This window comes from Ctenocephalides felis, unplaced genomic scaffold (genome assembly GCF_003426905.1).
Source record: "Ctenocephalides felis isolate EL2017-DRISC unplaced genomic scaffold, ASM342690v1 CF-g0.4_SCAFFOLD_01886, whole genome shotgun sequence".
NCBI classification, from domain to species: Eukaryota; Metazoa; Arthropoda; class Insecta; order Siphonaptera; family Pulicidae; genus Ctenocephalides; species Ctenocephalides felis.
Genome location: NW_020538040.1, coordinates 181207920 through 181230587, shown reverse-complemented (window position 1 = coordinate 181230587; position 22668 = coordinate 181207920). Strand labels below are relative to the sequence as shown.

At 30.1% G+C, this 22668-nt stretch overlaps 1 protein-coding gene across 1 annotated transcript; it reads right to left on the bottom strand.

Annotated features, from left to right (window-relative positions):
* Positions 1-1754: 1754 nt before the first annotated feature.
* Positions 1755-21752, bottom strand: LOC113376326 (vinculin-like). The gene is made up of 3 exons (XM_026616235.1): positions 21510-21752; positions 1996-2103; positions 1755-1910 (listed from the first exon to the last, which is right to left on the bottom strand). The coding sequence occupies exons 1-3, from the start codon at positions 21564-21566 to the stop codon at positions 1755-1757; spliced, it is 321 nt and encodes a 106-aa protein (XP_026472020.1). The 5' UTR covers positions 21567-21752.
* Positions 21753-22668: the final 916 nt, after the last annotated feature.

The following is a 22668-nucleotide window of genomic DNA, read 5'->3' as shown; positions in this document are numbered from 1 at the left end:
AAAACTAGTACCATGAGGTTGCTCCCAAAGGAAACAGGATTAAACCCCCCCCCCCCACAACGTATCGCCGTTGTGATATTCAAAATTATCCTTCCTCATCAAACATCACGTATATTTTTAGTTACAAAAAAAGTAAAATTTTTGATTTTATATAAAATATTTTGATTTAAAAAAAAAAACTTTTAGAAAATAAAAATACGTAATATCTTATTATTCGTGATTTTTTGTCAAAACCCCTCTCCCCTAAAACGAATCATTGGCATTTACTGAACCGCTATTAGGTTAGTGTATGGTAAACAAGTTAATCAATAATAATCAATTAAGCAATTATACTTTTTCTTATTAAAATAAGTCATCTAGTCATTCCAATTGTGAACATTTGCTTACTCAACAAAATAGTTCTGTTCAACAGTAACATGTGTTGTAGTTTATAAAAAACGAAATACGGGGTACGATTCAGGCAGTGGTACGACTTCACCTTATATTGGATTTTTCCAGAAGACCAAGAAGTTTAAATACCTAGGTAGGTCCAATTTTGTATGGCAAAGCGCACATTCTCTTAAGTGTGCTTTTCTTTTGCAAGCATTTACGGTAAATATAAATCAAGATTTAACCCTTTCGACTCGGATGCCGCTCCGGTGGCAAATTTCATATAAATCTCGCAATTCGCGAGTGGAAGGGTTAGATTTTGTGAGAATAAAGCCAAAATAAGTTTACTAAATAACACAGACCGTCAGCTTTCCTTTATTTCATCAGCAAGTGCCTGCGCTTGAGGTGTGTTTCCTTTACCAGCTTGGCGCAGTTCGCACAGTGCATCCGTCTTAGAGGCTATTTCTCCAGCTAGACGTGATATCTGCGCCGCGTCCTGCGGTAAGCAATGATCGCATACACGCCGAGCAGTTTCTATAATCTGTCTTAAGGATTTTTCTCCTACGCCTCCCTCAAAGCGCGTGGATCCTGTTAAAATGAAATATAAGTTCGTTATCACAAAAAAACTTTTAGTTTAGGACATTGCTACTAACACTAAGCCAGTCTGTAGCAGTCAACATTTTTGTGTGGGATGGCATTGCTCAGTTTTTTCAATACTGTCAGGTTGTCCAATTCGCTCTGGTCTTCATCATATGTAGTTAACTGTAAGACTCTGTAAAACAAAAAACATATTTTATATGCGTATATAGGGCAAAATAATATTACCAAATACCTAATAATCTCATGAATTTCATCAGACATTCTTGAAGAAATAGTTTCTGTTTTCAGATGCCTCTTCGGCACCCTTGCCACCTTGATCCATAATGTGGATATAGATCTTCATACTGCAAATCAAAATCGGAGCTAAGGTTTTGACTTGTTCAAGGCATCGAACTAAAATCTCGCTGTGAACTGATGTGTTAATTCTTTTTCACGAGCACTCACTTCTCGTGAAACCTATCAGAAAAATTGCACGAATTAATGAAAATTACAATGAAAATACTAAATATATATATTACCTTGCTCAAGCACGGACTGAGATCTTTTAAGAATTGTATTAAATCTTCCATTGTGTCTATAACTTCAGCTACGGCTAGATAATCCAAAACCTAAACTTATATATAAAAATGTATAATAAACAATTTAAAGTATTTTCTAAAAGATATAAGGAAGACCATAATTTTATTTTTACCTTCTTGCATTCCCGCATAATTTTCTGACCTCAGATTCATCAAAACATAGCAAAAGTGCTGACGTTCCCTGTAAAATACCCCTAGATCCTTCTATCAACTTTTTCCGAGCAGGGCCGGAATAGGGGTCTTGTTAAGCATTGCCGAAGCATCTTCGAGCAGACGGGAAGCCTCTTCGACCCGAAGTAAAGCACTCGGCATGTCTTGTTTGAGAATGTCATCCTCTGAGCTGTTTATAGTATCTCGCCCGACCTGAAGAACCATCGAGTTAAACGAATATAGTTTTATTATTAGAATTATTTCATAAAAAAAATTCTGAAAATTATACAAATACTACCTTGACTAAGTTTGTGACAGCTCTGGATACAGCCTGTACCGGCCGCTCCAGATCGGGCATAGCATTTCCATCTTCGGCTTCTTCATGTAGAATTACTAGTCGAGATACCTGAAACCAAAAATTATTAGTATTTATTGTATAAACATTTTCATAAATTGTAATGGGTCCAGTATAATATAACAGATCTAAACAAGTGTCCAGAAAACAGATCTAAAAATTCCTCTGGGCATTTTTAAATATATCAAATGCAGATGGGCCAACCGTTGCGTTACCTTTAAAAAGCTACGTATTTAAGAAGTATTATGTTGTTGTAGTTGTCTAGATTGTTGTTGAAAAAAAACATACTTTGTCAGTGATAATAATGGCTCATAAATAAATTACAATTGTTGATCAATTTTTATAGTAACGCCGAAATCGCAAAATCTTCTATGTGAAAAAACTATTTTCAGTAGCTTTATCAATGAGATAAATAATATATTATTCCAATGAAAGATATATAATTGATATCAATACCTCGAGTGAGTAATTAAAATCTGCATCTTATATTATAATCTAACAATGCCTATCAACTAAAAACAAGCGCGCCTTATCTGTTTTGATAAATTTCTAATTAATAAAGAATTTATCAATTTAATACCTGTTCAAACAAAGAACCGATAATAGAAATAATGGCATAAAACGAGCACAAAAACATGTTTTGCATTTCTTATTATTCTCGCAAAATTATTAAACAATTGTAGCTTAATTTCCGGCAGATAATTTGGGAACCGATAAAAAAAAAACTAAAGAATTTGATCTCTACCGAGTTTTATAAACGTTTAAAACATCAATAACCATTAGAACAACTTAATCAGTAATAAACACTTGAAAAGTTAAATCCAGCTTGAAGTTCGAAACAATTTGATATACTAAAAAATAATAAAATAAAAGTAAATATTGCCGAAGAAAATTAAACAAGTCGGTTGTTACAATAAAAGAAGACAAACTTTTAGTTATTCATACAAATAACATGATACAACAAACGTTCGAAAAACCCGTCCAGAAGCCATAATGCAAGCTAAATAAATGTATTTTAAGACTCGTTCACGGAATATCAAGTTTCTCCGCTTTTGAATTTACTGCATTTCAACATTCGTCCAGGAAAAGTTGGACTAGACAGAGGCGTTATAATTATACAGATATTTTTTTATATATTTAGCAGCAATCAGACCTGAACGAGTCGTATGAGCGGATGTGCTTATTTCTTTTAATAATGTGGCTTTATAGGTGGCAACCCAAACGGTCGCCCTATCTCTATGAGATAAATCTATTATTATAATTATTTTGTTAAGACAAGCAGAAAGTTCTTTGAATCATTTAAATCGGACGCTTAGTTCTCTCAAAAACTGCCATTTTTTACACATTTAGCTCTGTATCTTCGAAATGCCTGGGCCTGCCTTTTTCAAAAACTAACAAACACTTCTAATCATTAAAAATTGAATGTTTTTTAGATCATTCAAATCGGATGCTCCGTACTCTCAAGAACTCGATTTCTATTTTTTGCACTCTTTGCTCTTCATCTCCGTAACTGCTGGACCTGCCCTTGCCAAAAACTAATCAGCACATCTCCCTATCAATAGGAATCGAATGTTTTTTGAACCATTCAAATCGGTTGATCCATGCGACCGAAAATGTGACTGGAAATTTGTATCCATACATACATATACACACACATCCATATTTTCTGAGGTATGCCAAAATGTTCAGAAACCTTCAAAAAGTCGAGAAATGTAAAAAATTTCAATTTCGATTTTTGGCCCATTACAATAACTTACCCTACGGAAAGTTAAAAATAAGTATTTGTTAATTATTTTATTTTATAGCCCTGGTCTCTTCAGCACTTAGCCACTTACATTTCTTTATTCTATTCAAAGCATTTTCCATACTTCTTTTCATTTGTGTTACATACTTCTTATATATACTCTATTCCATATTCTGTATCAAAACTATTTTTTACATGCTTTTCTTTTTACCCAGCGTCAAGACTCGATTTTGATACCTATTTTGTAAACTATAAAATCTCTAAAAATTTTGTCTACCTTTTTAATGCCAAATGTATGAAAATATATTATCGCATTGTCATAAAGTTCAGCTCTGCGCCAAACTCCTTTGAAATGAGTTCACAAGAAAAGCGATGGGCATTCTGCCAATGAAACACGCGCACAAACAAAGCTCGAATTTGACTTAGGCGTCCAGAGACGCTGCTTCGGTCAATAACTGCAGACGCATGCTTGGTGAATCATTAATTTTAGCTAATTACAAGCTGGATGAGACTATAAATATAGATATATCTTAGGGTATAGCACTAGGTGGACTAAAGCTATCTGATTATTCGATGGAAGACTCGAGAGGAATAAAACAATCCACTGAACTTCAATATTAAAGTCAAAGGTAACGAGTAACTACAACAACCTCAAATTACCATTTTAAATGGATCAACTATATTATCATAAATTCTGCAGTGTTATGATTGGTATTAAATTTTTATGATATCTGACTTTTTTTCATATGTCACCAATCAGAACCTTACGACCTATAAGCTGATGGGCTAAACCTTCTCCTTACGCCATATTTTTAGATGGTAACCCAACCATTGTTGATCTATCTAAATATGATTATTAACTTCTCGCAAGGCAAGTTATAGTAATCGCAAAAAAATCGAAAATGAACATTTTTATATATCTTTACGTTTCGAAACCTTCTGAACATTTTGGCATACCTTAGAAAAAATGAATGTATTGTATGTGTGTGTGTGCGTGTATGTATGTATGTTCGGATACAATTTTCGTCGACGATTTCGGGAACACGGATCAACCGATTTGAATAATTCAGAAAAAACATTCGATTCGTATTGATAAGGAGACGTGCTGATTAGTTTTGGGGCGAAGGCAGTCTAGCCATTTCGAAGATATGGGGCAAAAAGTGCCAAAAATGGTAACTCGGTTTTTAAGAGAACGGAGCGTCCGATTTTAATTATTCAAAAAACATTTTACTTGTATTGACAAGATGAAGAATTGATTATTATTATTAATTTTCATGAAGGCAGGTCTAGCGGTTTCGGAGATCTAGTGAAAAAAGTAAAAAAAAAGCCATTTGGCGGTCAAAAATGATCATTAGACATATGCACATCAAATTATCAGATATTTTACAGAGATTTTAATAATAAGTATAACTTTTGTTTACATTGCTATGGGTTCCGTACCAATGTTTATCCGTTAGACGGCGATGCGGCGCTTACGCGCTTCGACATTTCGTTTATATGCAGTTAAAGCAGTACGATTGCTTTGAAAAAAAGTTCAGAATTTCCAAAATGTGTCAAAATAAAACATTTTTTTTTTCAAAAAAATTTTTTTGCAGAAAAAAGTAATTTTTTGTCAAATTTATAGTTTCTCAAAAATCTAATTTGTTCGAAGTAATTTTTTTTCAACAATGTTTATCTTTTTAAAAAAATAATTTTTGGTACGGGAAGTTCCAGCAATTTGCCTCAAGGCACGATGCCATGCGCCCCACTAGTTTTGTTATTAGAATTTATCTAATAGGGCTGACTTATTGCTCAATTTGATGCAGCAACACCTCGGATGAGCTATTTGCACTTGAGAACATATTTAAGATCTATATTTCCAACTGAAACTTGATATCGTCACTGCATTTTTTTTGGACATCAGTCAGTATTTTATTGCAACCCTAGATTTTCACTATTTAAGTATGTTTTATTAATATAGCTACGTTCGTCTATAGTAAACTATCTTAGTGAATCCGCAAACTATCTTATCACTTTCTCCATTATTGATTTATTCTGCTTTATTTTACAGAAAAGGTGTTAAATTTTTTGAGAAACGATCCGAGTGAATGAGATACTGGACTCCATAATTGGTAAATGTTCAAGATGAAGACATCAATCCAAGTTTACATCATACTCATAATATCAAGATATATTATATCAATTAATTGTATTTATATTTTGATTTTATTTGTGATTTTGAAAGATTGTGAACTTAATTTAATATTGTAAAATTCTGTATCCGTAAATGAATATACCTACATCATGTACTCTATCATATCATAGGTACATTTTTGTACTCAATAGCCAATAACAAAGTTACAAATTAATTTTACATCGTTTACTTTAGCATTATTGGGTTATGATATTCACATCTTTGTCACTCCTTCATTTTTTTTTTTACTTAACAGCTATTAGAACTACATGTTATATCAGCCCAGTGGGCAACCCAGTGGTCAACGACTCTAGATAGACCATATATTTTAGATATGTAAATCTAATAGTGTTAGCATATGTATGTTGCCACAATGCCCACAAAAAGCAATTTTTCATTTTAGATTATATTTATATCTAAAAGATTGGGTTCTTTGGGATCAAGTGAAAATTTTATATCATACTGCTTGATATTGAGCTAGTCAAAGTTGGGATTTCGGGACTCGTTTGTGTTAGCTCACATTCTTAACCATCACACCACGGGCTCACAATTAAAAAAAAAACAAAATTGAAACTATAAAATATCGTCATCAGGATCTCTGGATACGTAGTCACTACCTTTTTTAAAATTTTTAATATTATACCTAATTTAATACCCATACAAAACGTTTATTAACTTATTAACATTTTTTGAATTATTAAATAACTTAAAAACTGATGACAATGAATTGGCGCGCGGATAAAGGTGGCTTATGTTTTATTTTGGATCACATGCATAAGAACTAAAAATACACATGTTATTGTTGGCGCGGGCAAAAATAAAAAGTAAAGTAAACAGAATTCTTATTTCACAGGTTTACATAACAAATATACACTTAAATCATACCTATACAACAAATAAACACTTTCATGTTGAGAAACTTTTATGTAGGAAAGTTTTATTATATTAAATATAATTATAAACTAGGTGCAAGTGGCATTTTCCTTGAGGCAAAAGTAAATTTTTTTTGTAACAATTGCGAAGAAATGGCCTGACCAACTTTTACCAAAAACTATTCAGCACGATTACCAAGTGATATAAACACGATTACAATAAAGTTGTGATTTGTACTAGAATTGGTGGCATTTGTAAAAATCTATTTAATCTTGCGTTTTTGACACTGCATAAATTTTATTAAAATTTATGGGCATCAAAACATCATTGTCGGTTTCGTAATTTGGAAACGCAATCGTGAATAACAATATACATCGCAATCATAAAATTATACCACCGACAGATTTACAAGCGCCGATGGTTTATAAATTTCCTCGCAAGAACTAAAATAAGCACAACGATAATAAAACAATCGTCAATATTTATGAAACTACAATAACAAATAGGATGATTGAACGAAAATCGGAACAGAACGACATCGTTAAATTTGTGACAGAAATATTTCGCAATATCAATCGTCAGGCCAGCAGAATTATTGTTATCGATTTTCAGGCACGTTCCAATCGAAATGGATAAACGAAGTTCGAAATAATACATTTGGAAATTTATAAAAGGTAATGCGGACAGTTGATTGCCGATAATGAACCCGAACAGCTTGATATCAAGCAGTATGATATCAAATTTCCACTTGAGGTCGTAATACATCTCAATATGGGGAGCAAATCCTCGGATAAAATATAAATGTAGTCACAAACTGTCGAAATTATGTATTTGCGTGAGATCAAGTGTTTTACATATAAAATTTAACCTCCAAAAAGCACAAATATCAAATAACAATTTTATCATAAGTGCAACTTTCTGATGTCACTTTGATAACACACACGCCAAGTCCAACCAAAGTTATGAAGCTTGTGCGTTTTGGAGGTTAGATTTTATATCATATGTGCATAGCTTTTTGCCAATTAGTAATTACCAACTCATACGATTATAGACCCGTAACATTTTATCTAATTATTTGCCCCCATTTCGTGGGCATTGCTGCGACATATATATGCCAATACTATTAGATATACATATCTAATATATACCATCTTCATATATAAAAGAAGATGGTCGACCACTGGGTTGCCCTCTAGAATAAAAGAGTAAGAGAGTAAAATTCCTACAACACGTAGTTCTGATTCTGATCGCTGTTAAATAAACATTAAGTGATAATACGAGCCAGTAATAGTATTAATCAAAAGTTAGTAAAAAAAAAAGATATTGAAAAAACGGTAAAAAATGTATAAAAACAGATAATGCATACAAAATCAAATATAAGTAAATCCTGCATAATACATTCCTCAAAATTATTAAATGAATATTTCGAATTACAAGTAATATTTGATAGAAATATGCATGTAGACATTAAAAAAAATATAAATTATTAGCAAATAAAAAAATATTTTACATACATTTTTTAAATTTTTATGTAGTAGTATAATTTTGGTACGTTGTCACGTTTCATGCTGTAAAAGTATTATTATCAGTGTACATTTTAACAATGCACAATAAACATTTTTTAACAATTAAGGTAAATTATTATCCAGTAAAAAATTGTGTTTAAGAATTTCATTAAAAATTTCATAAATATTAAAACAGGCAAATTAAGTCATTACTTGCAAATTGCAAATACTGTCAAAACGAGAAAAAACAACACAATTTCGTCTGCACTCGATCAATTAAAACTTGCTGTTAATAGTACAATGTATTAAAACAACAAGTCTCAACGTTGTGTAAAAATAAATACATTGCAGACTTTTCATTAAAATTGAAAAACCTGCTGTAAATTCTGCCAAAGCAAATATACAATTATAACGGTACAGAAATTTTAATAAAATAAAATGTGTGTAGTAAAATTAAATGTTTGTAGTGTCGAGAAACTAAAATAATGATTCCAGTGAAATACAAAATTTTGTGAATTTTGTTATTAACAATTTCCTTTTTAACTTCCCTTAGGATAAGTTATAGTAATTGCAAAAAAAATCGAAAGTGAAAATTTTTATATATCATTACGTTTCAGTGTTTTCTGAACATTAGGGCATACTTTAGAAAAAATTATGTATGTGTGTGACGATTTCGAGAACACGGATCAACCGATTTGAATGATTCAAATTCGATTCCTATTGATAAGGAGACCACTTAGTTGTGTAATATATTTGTATTATATACAAGTTTAGTATTTGAACTACCTGAATTGTATTAAACATACAGTAATTCGAATTGAACGAAAAGAACAATAGTTTATACGTTACGACATGTGATATATATGTCACCATTTAGCTTAAAATAATACAAAACGTTGAAAAAGATCAATAACAAGATAATATATAAATTAACAAAAATATTGTATACCAACCAAGGAAAAACTCAAAAATAAAAAATTATAGTAAAAAAACAAAAAAACAATAGACAATAGATAGATCTAAGGCCCAAAGTATCAAAACCAAAAAATAAAATCGCAGTATAACAAAAGGTTAAAAAACCAGAATTTTCTCCTGGTGTTTACAATGCAATTCATAAGATTTTTTCAATGATTTAATATTTGTAATATATTAGACATTTTTAAGCTGATGATGTGTTTTTCATTAGAATCTCATTTTTAGGTAATAAATCTTGTTTCTCATTTCTATCGTTTCAAGTTGAGACTTTCAACCCAATTTTAGCGTTTCAAATTTTGATTTTCTTCTTTATTTATTAACAAAGGCAATATTCTTGACATATGACCTGACAAGATAGAAAAAACTAGTACCAAGTGGACGTAAAATAAATAATAGACGTTCTTATTGGATTTCTTGCTTTATATATATATATATATATATATATATATATATATATATATATATATATCGTGTATGCGATATACTCGAACGTGCCTATGCAATCAAATGTAAATTTAGTGACTCACAAAGATTAAAATAATACTATAAGATATGAGCTATGAAAAGTTCAATGAGTAATAGGTTTTATACCTTTTCTATATTAAATAGCACGTCTGTATAAAACTATATAATGGAAACTATAAATTGTATTTAAAAAAAATATTTAGTTCAGTTAATCATTAACTAAACTAAATATTGTTAAAGATTCATTGGTAAAATACCAAAACAAGATCCCAAAATAAAATTCGTTGTTATTGGGGTTTGCTTGTGAATAAATAAATAAATAAATAAATAAACAATCTCGTTAATATTAATCTCATTCATCAATTATATAAGAATATTTAAATAGAGTAGATAACAAATCACTATTCTACCACAATTTAATAGAAGTATAGATAAGTCTTATATATATAAACTAATATTGTCAGTATTTATTTTAGAATATGCCTCCATAAGCACCTGAGTATATATTTTTTTATTAAGTTATTCAGATGTTTTACAAGGGTTAAAACTTATTATTTTGACCCCTGTTGTCACACTTATGCTAATTTAGAACAGGTTTCAAGAGTTTAAAGGGATACAAAAAAAAACATTAAGGCATTCGACTTCCTTTTCAAAACTAGTTGAAGTGGTTTTATATCTCATTATGAAAAATGCATATTCTTTGTTGTATTAATTGATAAGTATTTACAAAAACAACCCTGATTATTAAAAATATGGACAAGATTTTGTGCGAATTTTCATTAAATGTAGTTCAAAAGCATCGATTGTTGTGTTTATCAAAATTGTTAAACATTTTTAAAAAAATAATTTGGAATTTATAAATTTAAACTTAAGACTAATGTCATACATTAACATTTTATAGATTTAAGAAAAATATTGTTAGAAAATTTTATCCATGCGATATAAAGCACCCAAATGTTACCGTTATGATCCCACAAAGATTCTGACAAAATTTTAATTTAATTAAAATTATTAACTAGTGGTGTATGGCATCGTGCCTTAAGGCAAATTGCTGGCACTTCCCGTACCGAAAATTAAAATTTTTACAAAAACTTTTGTGAAAAATTTGAAAAAATAGATTTTTGAAAATTTTGCCAAAAGAAATTGACTTAAGCAAAAATAGTTTTTTCTTATATTTAGATTATTTTTAAATATTTAGAACTTTTTTCAACAAAATATCGAAGCGCGTAAGCGCCGCCTCGCAGTTTATAGGATAAACATTGGTACGGAACCCAAAGAAACAAAATCTCTATAAAATATCTGATAATTTGATGTGCATATGTCTAATAATTATTTTTGACCGCCGAATGTTTAAGTTAAGACAAATAAAATAATAATAATATGTTTAAGTTAAGACAAATAAAATGTTTTTTGAGTCATTCAAATCGGACGCTTTAATCTCTAAAATTGAATTACCATATTTGAATCTTTTTGCCCCATATTTTCAAAACTATGCCAAAAACTAATCAGCAGTATATTTTTATTAATACAAATCGAATGTTTTTTTTGAATTATTCAAACCGGTTAATTCGTGTCCCCAAAATCGTCGATGAAAATTTATTATCAAACACACACACACAAACATCCATTTTTTTCTCGTAAGGTATGCCAAAATGTTCAGTAACTTCCAAAACGTAAACTTATGCAAAAATTTTCATTTACGATTTTTTTTGCGATTACTATAGTTTATCCTACATGAAGTTAATAATGAATTCTTTATATTTTTCTCTTATTCTTGCACAGAAATCAGAACTTCAATAAGGTTGCGAAAAATCTTTCTATCACCATTTCCAGAAAGCAAACCAACAATAATTGACCTATCTGTAGTTGACGATACATATTTTTAATTGGATGCAATGCGTTATTATAGAAACCGCGTTCCTAGTTATTGGAGGTTTAACTATACATACATAATTCATTCGTTATGATCGTCCTAAATTCTCTGGTATGTAAACATTTACGTCCAGGTTCCCCATGTTTTCCTTTCGAATTGTTATAGTTCTAAAATAATAATTTGGTCAGGCTGATGATGTACAAAATGCGTCTTGCGTAATTTTATTATGGCATATGTGTTCCATTAAGCGTTACCTGTAATAACAGCCAATAACGAACGTTCTTACCGATGACTATGCCAACGAAAACCTAAATTAGTCTGCGAAGGATTTTGGATGCACTAGCACCGAGATGCGGAAGACTATTTTTAATTATTCGTAATGATAATAATACGATCTTATAAATTCCTCAACGCGAACTCTTGTAAAATTTCCGGTCCATTCCAGATGCAACGATCAATCAATCTTGATCGACAACTGAACAAAAACAATCGTCACAATCTCAGTCGGTCGCTTCTGAATTACAATGTATGAAAATTCAGATATTCTTAATGTCACATTGAACAGCGTCCATATCAGGAATAAATTATTTATGAACGAACATTCGATTTGCATAACCGTCAATGAAGTGTGTATGATTATACATAATGACGATCGTCGAAACACAGATGGACGGCGGGAATAAATTATTTTTCTGTAATATGTCGTAATTTACCAAATACAGACAATCGGTGTGCTAATAATAATGTTACGTTTGAGTTCAGTGATAAATTCAATGTCGTATCGGTAATGTTTTACATTTGTATAATATATCATGTTTTGCTGGTGTAAATATATGGACTTGTGCGTGGCGTTTCGACAAAACGCCATGTCAATTAGCAAACGATGCTGATTTCTTGTTGTGCTGACTTCTCAACCCAAACGGTTGTCCCATCTTTATTATTACAATTTCTTTACTACTGATTATTTTTTTGGTTTGTGCAGCAATGCCAAATAAGAGCTGGAAACAACACCATCTATATTTCCAAGTAAAAACCGATGTCACTACTGCTTAACATGGCCTTCGAACCTTTTGATTGGAAGACTAAAGCTCTAACCACTAAGCCATGGGTAAGCTCAATTTATCTAATTAACATGGGCACGCGAGTAGGTAAGTGGCTAGAACGACTGGACCTGAATCAGAGGTCCTGCGTTCAATCCCGTTTCGAGCAGCCTGTTGTCAAGCAGTAGTGACAATGGTTTTCACTTGGAAATATAGATAGTCCAGTCATTACACTAAGTTCACCTCGGAATTCGAGATAACCACCTGTAAGACTGTAAATACTTGAATATTGACACCCTAAAGCTGTCTCAAAACTACATACGGTATTTACACCCTACCATATGTAGGTTTTGAGACAACTTTAGGGTGTCAATATACAAGTATTTACAGACTTACAGCTGGGTATCTCGAATTCCGAGATTCTTACCTAAGTTTAAATGACTGGACTAAGATAGCAATCGTTTCCAAGTGGAAATATCTCTTAATCCAACATTGCTGCATCAATAAATATTCGCTCAATTGCAGAAATTGTAATAATAGTTCATCACACAGAGAATGGACAACTGTTTGGGTTGCCATCTGTAGAACAAATAGTATTAAGTATAGCATTAAGTAAAATCAGCCCAGCAGCTTATAGAACTATTAGGTTCTGATTGCTGTTCAAAATAATAAAAAAAAATATTTTTTTTATAATTCAAGTGAAACCCGATTACACTCCTGCCTGACATCTGTCTGAAACCTTTTGGTTGAAAGCCCAAAGCACTAACCACCAAACCACAGTTAATAAACTCAATTTGTAACAATCAATCATTATGGCAATGTATCCAGATGCCAAGATAATAATTTAATAAAAAAAAACAATCAATTATTATATTCCATCAAAACAAACGAAAACTGTGCTATGTTAATTGCATTTTGTTTTGTTTTAAAACTTTTGTTATGATATATTAGATCCAGCCATCCAAACAAGTCGTTTAGATAATGAAATAATAGTTAGATATTATTAGAGCACACGATGTACAGAAGTCATTGATAGCAGATCGACCTTATATGCATCAATGATTTATATTAATTGCATTTGGCTACTCTTTACATCTGTATATGACATCATAAAGAAATAAATTCCAATACCACACACAACGACCAGAATTCTTGCATACTTAGAAATTATATATAAAACTTGGATAAATATTCTATGCGTACATTTTTAGCATTTTTGTTTCGGAGATTTATATTTTAAGTATTTGCTCCGTATTTGATTATTGTTAAGATAAATTCATTTGTTATCTAGCAATGAACACTTAAAAAATATTTACTAAAAAATAATGAGCACGGCTTGTAACTGACACATTTCTAACATTTTCTTACATTTTTTTTGAATTTTCAGAATCAGTTCAGGAAAAGTTTCAACGAAAACTTTTGCACTGATCTGCCTATTATAAGGAAACGGCTCGGCAGATCGTCTCGCAAAACTAATCAACACTAGTCCTTACCGTGTTTCATAAAATCAATTTAAAATTTTTGAAATCGGCTGGAAATTGACTAGGCAAGTTTTGAGTCACACATACTTTTTCCAATGTTGGTGTCAAAGGATGCAGAATGTCCTGGAACTTCGAAAAACCAAAAGTGGCAAATTGGATTTTCTGGTAAAAACAAGCTTGTCTTTCAGGATGTTAATGAAACCCGGTTCTTTAAAACACGCGAAAGAATTTTGTTGATGTTTATCTCATAAAGCCAGGAACGAACCAGATTCCATTATTACATTAATTACCATTATAACAAATACTAAAATCAATAAATTGACTTGCATTTGGACGTAATAATCACATACAACCCATTGCCAATAAAAACAAGATTCATTTTCTAATTATCGAGAAACATCTGATCACTTTCATATACATCTCTTCTCTACACACCAACTCCACGTGCACCATTGTGCAATAATTACTAATTAATTATTAATGCTGCAAATTAAATTTTATTGCTGGTAGAATTTGGTATATGACCTTTTTTTAATCATATGGATATATGAAATACTGAGACATGAACACATGCGATTTGTGGTGACAAATGTCGTGGGTTTTGCCTTATTAGAATAACGTGGGACAAAACTAAGCACCTTTTTACATCTCACACGTAGTATAGAAAAATTTGAGGAATCTGATAGTATCTATTTATTCAAATTAATTAAAATTAACAAATGAATACAAACTTTGAATAGCTGCACGTGTTTAATTTAAATTATAACTTATCTAATATTGAAAATATCCTAATCGTTTAATTATGTTCTACTGTCGTGTTTATGGTGTGCAAAGGTCTCTATAACAGAAATTATTATAACCGTATAATTCAAATATCCAAAGTAAAAATGTTATGTGGGAGAAAAATATAATCATGAAATGTAGTCTAAGGTAGTTCGTCAGATTAATCAATAATGAGAGTGGATTAGTTTTATCGCACATCACGAAATCAAATTTCTACTGATATGTTTTATGATAAAAATTTACATTGTTGTGTGCACATACTGAATTTAGAAGTACAAAGTATCTTACAACATTCTTTTCTATCTTTTCAAATCTTTATTGAAGCAATAAAAAAACATTGCACAAGCACCCAAAGCCGTTGTCAAACATACAGGGTGTTCCAGAACTCGACGTCAACCTGGAACGAGGTGAGGATGGAAAAAATTAGAAAAAAAGACTATCTCATGCTGTTTGAAAAAGGACATTTAAGAAAAACTTAGAAATTTGGCAAAAAGCTAAGAATCAAAATCATGAGAAAAATGGATAGTGACCAGATTTGCCTAAAATGATGATAGTGACTAAAATGGATTAGCCATTCAAGTTGTATTCACTTGTTTTTTTAGTACGAAACTACCAAGTATTGTATTGTACCATTTTATAATCCTGATTAAATGTGTAAATTTTTAATAGCACTTTAGTACATTTGTTTCAAGGAAGGGCCTTCAAAATCTTCAAAGTTTCAAAATTTTAAAGTCATAGTTTAGCAGATAGTTTTAATTCTAAAAAACTTGGGTCAATCGTGTCATTATTTTTTACTGTAGTTCTCGAAATGTTATTTAGGATAACGGTCCCAATTTTTAAACATGCAAACATAAAAATTAACCACATTAACCAAAAGATGGTTTCAACTTCACCCTAGGTTTTACTTAAACGCACATAATTTTCAAGTTGCATGAAATAGATTTTTTTCTGTCACCTATTAGACGTCGAGTTTTGGAACACCCTATATAAGAGTGTTTCTTCTAATTTGTTGTTCTCGTAATTATGTTCTGTTATAATTTATCGTTCACACGAAACGCATGTTATGAAAGAAACCAAGGAAATAATTTAACAATGATTTTATGATCTTTCTTCTCTCACAGTATTTATCAAGAAGGAACCATTGTAACAAAATAAACTTCCTGCAGTCAATCAAGATTCCATTAACTAATACATTTGCAAATCCACTTTGCTCTAAATATAGTTGTAATCGTTCTAAATATAGTGTAATGAAAATTATAACAAAAACTCAAATAGTTCAATGTTTTGCATTATAATATTGCGTTTATGATTTGTCGTGTAAGCTATATTGATGACTCTGACCTAGTTTGGTTGCGGTAATAAAACAAATTTGATATCGACCCATTTTGCTAATTGCTGCAGGATTGATGGAAGATGTAAAAAGCCTTTGTCACTCAAGTTAATTCTAGCCGTTAGTCATTTTAGAAAAACGAAACTAGTGGTGCATGACATCGTGCCTTAAGGCAAATTGCTGGAACTTCTAGTACCGAAAACTAAAATTATTAAAAAAAAACTTTGCAACTTTAGTAGGAATCGAATTGAATTATTCAAATCGGTTGATCCGTGATGTTCGCGAAATCGTCGACGAAAATTTTTATCCGCTAACACACATACACATACACACACACATACATCCATTTTTTCTAATAATGAGGTATGCCAAAATGTTCAGAAACCTCTAAAACGTAAAGATATATATTGATTCGTATTGATAAGGAGACAAGCTGATTAGTTTTTAACAAAGGCAGGTCTAACCGTTCCAAAGATATAGAGCAAAAAGTGCCAAAAACGGTAACTCAGTTTTTAAGAGAACGGAGCGTCCGATTTGAATAATTCAAAAAACATTTTACTTGTATTAACAAGATGAACTACTGATCAAATTTTCATGAAGGCAGATCTAGCGGTTTCGGAAATCTAGTAAAAAAAGTAAAAAAAATGCCATCTGGCGGTCAAAAATGATCATTAGACATATCCACATCAAATTATCAGATATTTTATAGAGATTTTAACAATAAGTATAAATTTTGTTTACATTCCTATGGTCTCCGTACCAATGTTTATCCGTTAGACGGCGGCGCGGCGCTTACGCGCTTCGATATTTCGTCTCTATGCAGTTAAAGCATTACGATTGCTTTGAAAAAAAGTTCAGAATTTCCAAAATATTTCAAAATAAATTTTTCTTCAAAAAGTCTTTTCTTTTTCAAAAAAAGTAAATTTTTGTCAAAAATTTATAGTTTCTCGAAAATCTAATTTTTTCAGAGTAATTTTTTTTCAAAAATGTTAATCTTTTTAAAAAATAATAATTTTTGGTACGGGAAGTTCCAGCAATTTGCCTTAAGACACGATGCCATGCGCCCCACTAGTTTTGTTATTTTTAGTATATGGCTGTTTAAAAGGCAACCCACTAGTTGCTGTTGTAACAATTTTTGAACAAAATTTTTTTACTTTTATTACCATGCCCCCGTAAGATAATTTTCACTTGATATTATATTTGAGATCCAAAATCTCCAGAGAAAATCGGATATGATACTGCTTGATATCGAGCGGACCGAGGTTATAAAACAATTAATGATAATATATGATTTATATACCTAGAAGTACGCATATGATGTCATGTGTTATCACAAAACCCAAATACAAGCGATTCGTAATACCGCACTTGCTAGAATTTAAACAGTTTACATCTAAAAATAACTTCCTTTCAATGTATTTATAAAATTCTGGCTATCACATCATTAGTCACAAATAGCAAAGATTAATTTCTGGTAATTATTTCTAATTATGATTGTATCAATAACGAATTTTCTGTTTGCTATTGTGACACCCATTTTTTTTGTAACATCTGCTTCTTTTATATCAATGTAAAACTGCCAAAGAAAGGTAAATTTGAAATATATTGCCTGACAGATGTACATAAAGGTGAGAAATAGAAAAAAATATTGGCAAAATTATCATTGTTGTATGGAATTTCTTAGTTGGAAATAATAATAATGCAAGCAGTAACTTGAAATAACAAAAAGAGAAATTGGTAATTAGATTTTGGAACTAAAATTTAAAAATTGAAATAATAAAATTAACATTTTGGGATACCTTAGAAAAAAATGGATGTATGATGTGACGTGCATACATGTGTGTTTGTTGTGTATAGTATGTATGTATGTATGTATATTTGGATACAAATTTTCGACCAATATTTCGAGAGCATGAATCAACCGATTTGAATGATTCAAAAAGCATTGAATTTACATCGACGAAGAGTCATGCAATTTACATGTACGATGTCATGCACCACTAGTTTTTTTTTTCATTTTATTACATTCATTATCTAAAATCTGAGAAAATGGGCGCGGAATAAAACAAAAACATTTTACATTCGTATTGATGTATACGTCTTGTATTTTATCGAGGCCATAACTCAAACAAACGTCTACGAGACAAATTATAATTCATTTGAACACTTTGAAAATTATAGATAACACTCAATTTATATGATAAGATTTATCATTGCTTCTTTAAATAATACCTTGAGTAAACGATTGGCAAAATTGTTAGCAAACTGTTACTAAAAATATTTACTTTTATAAAGCTTATAAAAAAATCATTAAATTTTAGGCGGATACATGAGGATTTATATACTAGATTGCTTGGAATTTTATGACAAAATTTTTAACGGTTATCTTATATTTATATCTTTTATCAAAAGTCAAACGTTCAACTTCACTTACGATATTTTTGCAGAATAAATTAATAATATTAAACTAATTTAAGAACGGTTAATTACTACCATAAAGTGTAATTAATATATAATTAATATTTATGATTTTTTTCACAAATGACAAATTTACATATGCAAGCATGTGTGAACCAACTGCTAAAATTCAGAGAAAATTAGAAAATTCTCAAAAAAAATTATATCAGACACATATCAATTTATATATCATTTGATTCACAATTTTCGAGAAAATTCAGACAAAACTCCTACAATTCAGTAAAAAAAGCGAGAAATTTCAGAAAAATTAAATGCAGACACATATCAATTTCCTTAATATTCGTAATTTTATTACAATTTTTTAATTATGATAAACTGGTTCCAAGAAAATCCTTAATAACTTCGTTTTACAAACTTTTTTTTATTATTATTTTAAAAAAATTATTAATTATTTTTAAAATATGTTTGTTCGTATGACACATATACACTCTTCCTACGATTATTCTGAAAAACTATTTGAAAATATTTTAAAAATGCAGAATTATTCGATTAATTATAAAATTATTTTTACAACAAATATATTTATAAATCGACCGATTGATTTCATTCATTTGTTTGAAAATATAAATTAATCGAACTTATTTGTTTATAAAACAAAAGCTTTGATTTTATGAACATGTTAATTAAATTTCAAATAGCTTCATTTATATTTGTCATTATTTTATCTAACAATTATGAATGTTATAATCTTGGTTGTTTTGGTAATATAATTAATTAGAATTTTATATAAAAAAATGTTGTAACTGTGTGTTTTGTTCGATGTGAATATTTTATACAAATTAATTTAAAAAAAATATTTCAATAAAATTTGTTTATTCATTTTACAATTAACTTTCCGTAGGGTATAGTATGTTTGGATGTATGTATGTTTAGATACATTGTAAGATATGTATATATGTTTTAGTTTTGAATAGTTTTCGTCCACGATTTCGAGAGAATAGAGCATCCGATTAGAATGATTCAATAATATTCAATTTGTATTGAAAGGAATTGTGCTGATTAGTTTTTGGCAAAGGCAAGTCCAGTTGTTTCGTAGACAGAACAAACGTGCAAAGAATAGCAGATTCCGAGAGAACGTAGTATCCGATTAGAATGATTCAAAAAAACATTTTGCTTGTGTTGACGGGCGTAAAGAAATTTTGAAAGGTTTAAATTTCAGAAATTTTAAAGCCCACTTATATGTTTGAATTATGTAATTCTTATTGTTAGAAATATGAAATAAGATTCTATAATGCATCATGAAATATTGGATAAGGATAAGGCCCTTCATTCCAACTCGGCTTGTTTAGATTTTGCTTATTTACTTTTCTTGTAAGTAAATATAAACGTCGACCGAATTATAAGATTTTATTCTTTGTCTATAAAAATACGAATAATACATTTATTTTTTATTTTGTTACGAATGTAATTTTGTAATTAATTTAGATTTTCTGAATGATGACAGAAATCAAGTACGAGTAAAACGTTTGTAAAAGAATTTGAAATGTTAATTCATTTTTAATAAATGTTAACTATAGGATATAGGGTAAGGTTAACAGAAAACAATCAGGATTGTAATATCACCTTGTAAATTAATACAAATCATCGATTTCATTAAAAAAAATCCCTATTGTCAAACATCAGATGCAAATATTTAAGAAAACCTTGATTATATCAAAATAAAATTAATAACATCAAGATATATAATATTAAAATAAAAAAAAATATTCCCTATTGTCAAACTTTAGCCCAAAATGTCATTTTTTTGTTTTTTTTTTATTTTTCTTTATTATTTTGTCAATCAAGACATATAGAATCTTATAATACAAAACTGTTTGCTTAGGAAATAGAAAAAACAATCAAATAAAGTATACAATATACATAGTAACAAAAATCAATAAACTAAAGAAAAATAATAAAATGAAGTAAGAAATAAAAATATGAATAAAAACAATTGGCTTGGTGAAAGGGGTTGCCGAAGAAAAATGTCAAATGATAACTTAATTGTACTTCAAGACATTTATATTCGAAAGAATTTTGATTGAAAGGATTAATGATAGCCTTGATTTTATTAACATAAGATTAATAAAATCAAAATGTATAATGTTACATTTCAAGAATCATTCTAGAATTTATAAAAAAACAATTGCCAAACTTCAACCCAAAATGACAAATGATTACTTAAGTAAGTACAATTAATTAATTGTACTTTAAAATATTTAGTTTCGGAAAAGTTTGATTCAAAGGTTTAATATCTTCGATTCTATCATCATAATAAAATTCGATTCTATTAATTTACAAAATCAAAATATATATTTTAAGAATCATCCAGTATTTAAAATAAAAATAATCCGAATTGTTAAACTTTAGCCCCGCAATGTCAAATGATTTGAAATATATGTTTTTATGAAAACTGATTAAAAGATGTAATAAATTGTATTCACTAATCCGTTATTGAAATATTTTTAAACATTTCCAATATAAGCGCCAGTAAAACTTAAAACAAACGTTAATTGAACTCAGGTAATTCTTTCTATAGTAAACATTATCACATGGCATCATAATCTTTCTGTTGTATCTACACGCTGCCTCTCCATATAAGGCTATGATACCTTCTCTCACTGCTAACTCCTACGCAAAAGGTGAAATAAAATGTAACACGACGACTGTTAATGAATTTTCAAAATTTCCCAACCACCTCAATTACGAACATCTTGCAAATTAACTCGTTAAAAATCAAATCTTAAAATTAATTTACCTGCTGCGCTACAGGTTCTAATATGCTCTCGATTGTTTTTGTATGGAAAACAGGCATTATTGTAACACACTAAGGCACCACAAATATTAACAAATATTTATAAATAAATAATTTAACAATTTAAAATTAATTATATAATAATTTATCACACAAATGTCAACTGATACGTGATAAATTTAATAACACACAGCATGTAGCACAGAACCACAAGACAGGCGGCAGCACGACGAGCTCACTACTTGCAGTCCTCTGCTGACTAGTGTGAGTCACGTTACGTATATAATCGTCGATCGAACTCATACAAGGAAAACTTGTTAGACCGACGGCTGGTAGTAATTTCGCAACGCGTTTTTTTTAACTTCCCGTAGTTATAGCTATAGCAAGTTATAGTAATCGCAAAAAAATCGAAAATGAAAATTTTTATATATCTTTACGTTTCAAAACCTCCTGAACATTTTAGCATACCTTAGAAAAAATGGATGTATGTGTGTGCGTGTGCGTGTATGTGTGTGTGTGTTCGAATACAATTTTCGTCGACGATTTCAGGAACACGGATGAAGCGATTTGAATAATTCAAAAAGCATTTGATTCGTATTGTTAAGGAGACGTACTGATTAGTTTTTGACAAAGGCAGGTCTAGCCGTTCCGAAGATACTAAATCTAATTTTTCCAAAGTTAAAAACAAATTAATTTTTTTTAATCCTTTCCACTCGGATGGCGCAAAATTCATAAAAATCTCGGAATTAGCAGGTCGAAAGGGTTAAAAAAAAAATTTTTTTGGTACGGCAAGTTCCAGCAATTTGCTTTAAGACACGATGCCATGCACCACTTATTATCGTTTTATTTACTTTTACTTATATCTAGCATACCTTTTACTCTTGCATACATATTACAGCTGGATACGACTTTTCCGCATAATACGCCACTCGATGCCGCTCCATGCACTTTGAAACATTGTTCCTATCCCGCATAATACACCTCACTGTAATTAATTATATAATATATTAGTTCTGAATTAGATGTTGAAATATATACGTATTAACAGAGTTTAATAATTGGGTATAACATCAATAATGATCATGAATTTCATTAAAATTTTATTTTAAATCTATACGTTAGGGGGGCGCCCAATAATTACGTGAGGATTTTAGGAGTAGGA

What these genes read in the sequence shown, in the direction of transcription:
- LOC113376326 (XM_026616235.1), bottom strand. Translation starts at nt 21,566, where the DNA reads ATGCCTGTTTTCCATACAAAAACAATCGAGAGCATATTAGAACCTGTA. An exon ending in TAGAACCTGTAGCGCAGCAG is followed by an intron (nt 2,104 to 21,509) that starts GTAAATTAATTT and finishes TTTTGGTTTCAG; the next exon opens with GTATCTCGACTAGTAATTCT. An exon ending in CTGTCACAAACTTAGTCAAG is followed by an intron (nt 1,911 to 1,995) that starts GTAGTATTTGTA and finishes ATGGTTCTTCAG; the next exon opens with GTCGGGCGAGATACTATAAA.